The sequence below is a fragment of the Octodon degus genome, unplaced genomic scaffold (genome assembly GCF_000260255.1).
Source record: "Octodon degus isolate 3935 unplaced genomic scaffold, OctDeg1.0 scaffold00122, whole genome shotgun sequence".
Lineage (NCBI taxonomy): Eukaryota > Metazoa > Chordata > Mammalia > Rodentia > Octodontidae > Octodon > Octodon degus.
In genome coordinates, this window is record NW_004524698.1 from 7,040,908 (window position 1) to 7,047,787 (window position 6,880).

Consider the following 6,880-nt stretch of genomic DNA (forward strand, 5'->3'; position numbering starts at 1 on the left):
AAAAAAAAAGAACCAGGGATTGAACTTAGGCCCTTGCACTTGCCAGGGAAGTGCTCATTCCACTGAGCCATCTCCCCAGCCCTTCTTTTATCTTTTTAACTGAGGGTCAAGTGCTGATATTTCATCATTATAACTTCTTTTTTGCCAACTTTGGGTGTCCAAGAAAGAGCTATACCCTTGGAACAAAACATCTCGGTGCCTATAACCTTGCACACAGCCTGCCCCTGATTATGTTGGATTATAAATACTTACTTTATTCCATGATGAGTGTCAAACCTGAAACCTTTTGCTCCATGTATGCTGATAGTTTTGGTAGGGCCAATCAGATGAGAAGGATCTCTGGGAGCAAGGGTACAGAACATGAAGTTTCTCTCAGTGCCTCCTCCCCAGAGACTTCCTCCATCCCAGACTCCAGAGGAGTCTGTGCAGTAATCCCCTTTGATTGTGTTTGCTTCTCGTTCACCTATATGCTTTAACATAATTTTAGTAAACCAAACTTAATAAAATATGTAAGGGGCCAGAGAGATGGCTCAGTAGAATAAGCACTTGCCTGGCAAGCACAAGGACCTGAGTTCAATTCCCTGTTCCACCCCCCACCAAAAAAAAAGAGCTACAGGGGCTGAGGAGATAGCTCAGTAGAATAAGTGCTTGCCATGCAAGCACAATCCCTGTTCCACCCCCCCCAAAAAAAAAAATCAACACAAAAATGTATTGTGAAAAAAGAAATGTTCTTTAGGACTGGGACTATAGCTTAGTGATAGAGTACTTGCCTAGATTGTGTGAGACCCTGGGTTCCATCCCTAACGCTACCAAGAAAGGAAAGATTTATATTCACATTTAGATCTATAATCCATCTGGAAGTGATTTTTTAAATTTTTACTTAGGCTTGACCAAGTAGTTCAGCAGACTAAAGACGCAGAGGCCAGGAGTCCGATCCCCTGGCCTGCTGTGCCGGCCCCATCCCCGGGGCACAATGAGATGGTGATTGAGACTTGGCATGGTGGCACATGCCTGTAATCCCAGCACTTGGGAGGCTATAAGTAGGAGAATCACTATGAGTACAGTCTACGCAGTGAGACCCAATACACTCTGTACACCCTGTCCTAAATACCAAAAAAGTACTTAGAATTTTGACAAATTATCATATAACCAAGAAATAAATGGTACTATTATATTACATGTATACATAGAGAATGGTTGAGCCATTTTAATTAACTCCTAATATATCACTTATTCCTCCCAACTGCATATTTGTCCCCATTCTTTCTTTCATGTTTTTAAAATCTTTCATGTATTTGTACAGGATCTCACTATGTAGTGCAAACTCATAGTGATCCTCCTATCTCAGCCTCCCCAGCACTGGGATTATAGGCATGTGCCACCATGCCCAGTGTTGGTGGCTGGCTTGGCACGGGGCTGGCACAACATGCAGTACAGGGATTGAACCCGGGTCCTTGCACTTCCCAAGCAGGTGCTTAGACTTCCAAGCTGTTGTCCCAGCCCAGTATCTCCTCATTCTTCTCTCCTCCCAGCATTTTTTTTTGTACTGGGAACCGAACTCCCAGCCTTTTTGACACACCACCATTTTCTGCTTTTAATAATTTTCGATTCCATATATACATAACAACATGTGGTTTCTGTCTTTCTTTGCCTGGCTTATTTTATGTATCATAATGTCTTAAAGATTCATTTGTGGTGTCACAAATAACAGGATTGGAGCTGGGGAGATGGCTCAGTGGAATAAGCGCTTCCCTGGCAAGCACAAGGGCCTGAGTTCAATCCCCAGTTCCGCCAAAAAAAACCAAAAAAACAAATAACAGGATTTCCTTTTTCTTACGGTGGATCTGCTTTAAGGTACCTCAGCCATTGTGTGTGTGTGTGTGTGTGTGTGTGTGTGTGTGTGTGTGTGTATACACACCATTTTTTAAAATCCATTCATTGCTTGTTGAGCATTTGGTGCTACCTCCATTTCCTGCCTGTTGTGGGCAGTAAACATGGGAGTATAGATGTGTCTTGGACAAATTAATTCCAAGTCCTTAGGATGAACACTCAGAAATGAGATTGTTAGATCTGGAATTAATTTTTCTGTATGTGGTATGAGTTGGGATCCAGATAATATGTTCCCACAAGGATATTCAGTTGACCTAGAGCCATTTGTTAAAAAGGCCATCCTCTCCCCACTGCACTACTGGGCTTCCATCACATGACCTGCTCTTCTCTTCCTGGGCTTTCTTCTGTTCCATCAGATTTTCTGCTGTTGTACATACACTGCCTTAGTTGCTATAGTGCTTTAAAATTTCTTTCAGTATATTCAAAGCAGTGATCTTATACATCTTGTATTAGATAGTTTTTGGGTTTTTGACACATAATAGTATTAAAATTTTGTTTTCGGGGCTGGTGAGATGGCTCAGTGGTCTAAAGCACCTACTGAGTGGTGGGCTGAGCTGGCCACACACAAAAAAAATAAATAAATAAATAAAAATAAAATAAAATAAAATTTTGTTTTCATTTCTTTTTCCCCAGGAATTGGGAGTTGGGACTTTGCTATCTTTTTTCTCATGGCTTATATGTACTTACATAGTTGGATTTTGGCTTTGGTTGTTTTGGTGGTGAGGATCAAATGCAAGGCCTTAGTGAACCTTTTAGAGCATTCGATAACACACACACCTGCTGTGGTGTGTGCCATAGGTTTGCCACCATGGACCTAGTATATACTAAGCATGTGCTATATCCCTGAGCTATATAGTAATCCAACTTATTTATTTATTTATTTGTTGAGACAGGTCTCACTGCAGTTCAGTCTAGCCTGGAACTCACTTTGTAACCCAGGCTGGTCTTGAATTCACAGTGATCCTCCTACCTCCTACCTCCTTCCTGAGTGCTTGGGATTTATTTTTGATGCTCTTATTGAGTGGCCTTAATAATTTCATGTACTCATTCTAATAGTTTGCCTCTCAATTCTTGTGGATTTTTCTAAGTATACAGTCATGCTGTCTATATATAGTATCAGGCTTTTTCCTGTCCTAATCTTCATTCCATTTATTCCTTCTTCTTGCCTCACAGTACTTGGAATAGAACTGGTGTTAGCAGGCATTTTTGTCTCTCTTCTGCAAGTAACAGTGTTTTGGGCTGTGGGGCTACTTGATTGCATCTTTTTACTCTGTAGGAGCTTAGGTTTCTCTTCATTAAGGGGTGTCACCCAAGGGGAGGGCTCCCTTCTCCAAGGGCTCTGACAGCATCCTGGGGATGTGAGGACCACTAGGTTGCCTACATGCCTTGGGCAGACCTAATATACTATGCCCTGCCTCACTTTCAGGGTGTGGTTTGGACATCGCACCTGTTGTCATAGTGGGTGGAGCAAGTTCATGAGAGCAGGCAGGAGAAGACACTGTTAACAAGAGAAAACAGCTAAATCTGTGTCTTCCTGACACCACAGGTACATCCAGACACTGGCTACATCAACTACGACCAGCTGGAGGAGAATGCCCGCCTCTTCCATCCAAAGCTGATCATTGCTGGTGAGGAGCAAGGCAGCGAGCGGCCTTATTTGCAGGCAGCACTTGTGCCTCCCATAGAAGAGAATGTGAAGAAGATGGTCCCTCCCTAAATTATGGCACTGCTAATTTCTGCCGTGCTCAGCTGGGCTCAGGTCAAAATACATTCTTTTCTCTTAAAACACTTCCCTCTGTTCGCCACCATTAACACATGGCAAAATAATGTGGAGGCAGTTCTCTGAGCAACACTTAGAAATATAAATCCCTCCCAGTCCATTGGAATTGGTAATAGTCAGAAGCCATCTGAACCACCATGGCCTTGAAGAGGCAGATCACAGGCATTGTCTGCAGCACAGACATGTTTTTTGAGGGCAGATTCTATTTCTGTCTTTAGACTTTTAGGGGGTAACTCATAATTTCAGATCTGCACATGCAGAGCCCACTCTGCACTGAATGAAGTTGCACTAAAGCCAATTCAGCTGCCCATTCACAGTTCTGACTACTGTGTCACCTCTTCTGTCCCAGGAACCAGCTGCTACTCTCGAAACCTGGACTATGCACGTTTGCGGAAGATTGCAGATGAGAATGGAGCATATCTCATGGCAGACATGGCACACATCAGTGGGCTGGTGGCAGCTGGCGTGGTGCCTTCCCCTTTTGAGCACTGCCATGTCGTGACCACCACAACCCACAAGACCCTGAGAGGCTGCCGTGCTGGCATGATCTTCTACAGAAAAGGTGAGCTCTCGAGTGCTGGGGACAGATATTTGCTAGGGCCGACATTTCTCCTATGGGTTCAGGTTTGGTTGAGGAAGCTAGAAAATAAAGTTTGACCTGAGATTTCTTCAAAGTACTGATTCATGGGGCCAGGGAGATGGCTTAATGGAATAAGCGCTTCCCTGGCAAGCACAAGGGCCTGAGCTCAATCCCCGGTTCCGCAAAAAAAAAAAAAAAAAAAAAATACTGATTCATTTGCTGAAAAGAGCTAGTTAGGAACAAGAGTGGAGTTTATAGGAAGGATCTAGAAGGCCACAGCTTTGGCCCCATTTCTGTGTATCCATGTACTAGAAAAACAAAAAGTATCAGCAACCACTGTGTGTTGGAATAGTGCCGGTTGCCAGTGTCCTTTTGCTTAACTTACTATCTCCACAAGTAGATATTTGAACAAAAGGAAGATGTGCATGGTAACCTGGGTGCTACCAGGAGGTACAGCAGTATTTTGGTGAACTTACTGTGGTATAACATGTTTCTCAGAGAGCAGTGATCAAACTTAAGCCACTGATGTATAAACTTTAATAAAGTGTAATCATTTTAGTAAGGAATTTCTCTTTCCAGTGCTGTACAAGCCACATGTGGGTGCTCAGTGCCCTTTTTTGGGATCCCCACATCTTGGAAAGCCACATTAGTGGTCAGATCATCATTTAGCCAAGCTCATGCTGATATCTGATGCTGCAACTCTGACTCAGCACAACTCTCAGCTTTGATACTGGCTGGTCTCCTTGCCTTGCCTGGCCAGGGCTAAACCCAGCCAGGTGCCTGCTCAGCATCCCAGTGACCTGTGGCCTTTGGGCTCTTTGGAGAACTTTCTTTAGCTGCATGGATTTTTTGAGTCAGGCAGCCATTTCCATCTGCCTAGGAGACATTTTTGTTTTCCTATTGGGTGTATATAGGATTCACTGGACCCAGGGCCAGCTGATTGAAGGCCACTGACCTGAACAGAGACTAGTTCTGTTGCTCACTCCATGATCTTGAGCTTTCTGAGCAGTTTTTCTCAGCTTTCTTTCCTTACCTCCAGAGTGGGGTCTGGGCTGAAATGAATTTACATAAAGCATATGAAAGAGTTCTTAGCTCAATAAAAGAAGTCCTATGTAAATGTCAGTACTGCTTATTATTGAGCTGTAATTATCATTACCATTTAAACAATTTTTTAGGGGACTGGTGAGATAGCTCAGTGGTCTAAAGCGCCTGCTTAGGCAAGCTTAGGCAAAGCTCATGGGCCACAGTTCGATTCCTCCAGCACCACATGCCAGCCAGCCCTGCCCCGGGGTGGGCCGAACTAGCCACAAAAAATGAATAAATAAATAAGAATATGATGCTTGATCTCTTTTTTTAAAAAAAGTAGAATCTTTGTAAAAAAAAATTTTAAAAATGAACAATTTTTTAGAAAGAAACCTTTTTTTTTTCATAATTAGCTATTGGGGCATTATCTCCATCAAGTCATCACCCTGGACACTTCTGTAAGGAAGATCCCCAAGGCATATGGTTTGCTACAGTCTCATGAAAGGGAATTCCTGTCTTTTAAGTTTCAAGGCCTCATTAAGGCCACATTATGATCGTATGTTAAAAAAAGATGCTATCAGTAGGGGCAGGTAGACAGTGGAGGTCCTGAAATCAGTGTTCCAGTCAAAATCATCCATCTATGATGTCCTTGATTTTTGCAAACAAGATATCTGCATCAGGAATAAAGGGCTCACTCTGCTCCAAAGTACCACAGACCAGCTGTCCTCACCTGCAGGAGTAAAGGCTTAACACCCCACAGCCACTCAAGGTTGGAGTCAGAACAGGGAGAAAACGGGGCAGCCTGCAAGACCACATTTTGATGGGTTTTTTTCCACCCAGGAGTGCGCAGCACGGATCCCAAGACTGGCAAGGAGATTCTGTACAACCTGGAGTCACTCATCAATTCTGCTGTGTTTCCAGGCCTCCAGGGAGGTCCCCACAACCATGCCATTGCTGGTAAAGAGTCACAGGGCTCTTGGGTAGCACTCAGGTTGTACAATCAGCCACAGTGGCCATTTGCAGTCTGGCAGTCATCCCTTGGTTCCTAATTTCCATTTTACCTGCCCTTCAAAACCTGTGCCTCCTATACTAGGGGAGAAACTTAAGGGATAAGTTAGGGGAGAAACTTAAGGGATAATTTCTGTCCAGGAGATGCTAACAGAGAAGAAAAGGAAAGTGGTTGAAATTGGTGGGGACAGGAAAAAAATGGTGTCTACTGCACTGGGATGACCACCACCAGAGAAACTTGACCAGTCAAGGCTGATCAGTCAAAGAGGACACAAGGACCTCTTTGAAAAAGAGATGAAATCACATAGACAATAGCATAACAAAGGGGGTGAGAAAGACTAGGGTTCAAATCCTAAAGGATGAGCTGCTGCTCCTGGATGGTCCCTGACTGTAGAAATGGAGGCACATCTGACCTTACATGCTGGAGCTAGTTTCATGGCTGCCCAGCTGACTCTCATTGACTTCTTATATTTGAACAAGTGGTCTAGGACTCTGTGATAATCTCAGTTACCCACTGCCCTTTTGCAGCAGTGGCAGTACTCATAGTGAAGTGCTCAGGGTGAGATGTGGCTTCTCCTGCATAGCACTAGAATTTGTTT

The 6,880-nt window shown here is 43.7% G+C and overlaps 1 protein-coding gene across 1 annotated transcript in view; it reads left to right on the forward strand.

Moving 5' to 3' along the window:
* Shmt1 (serine hydroxymethyltransferase 1) overlaps positions 1–6,880 on the forward strand; it is a 35,258-nt gene that overhangs the window by 16,898 nt on the left and 11,480 nt on the right. The window contains exons 6-8 of the mRNA XM_012516712.2: positions 3,437–3,518; positions 4,020–4,232; positions 6,114–6,230. Of these exons, the coding sequence (XP_012372166.1) occupies positions 3,437–3,518; positions 4,020–4,232; positions 6,114–6,230 (412 nt within the window). The remainder of the gene's footprint in view (positions 1–3,436; positions 3,519–4,019; positions 4,233–6,113; positions 6,231–6,880) is intronic.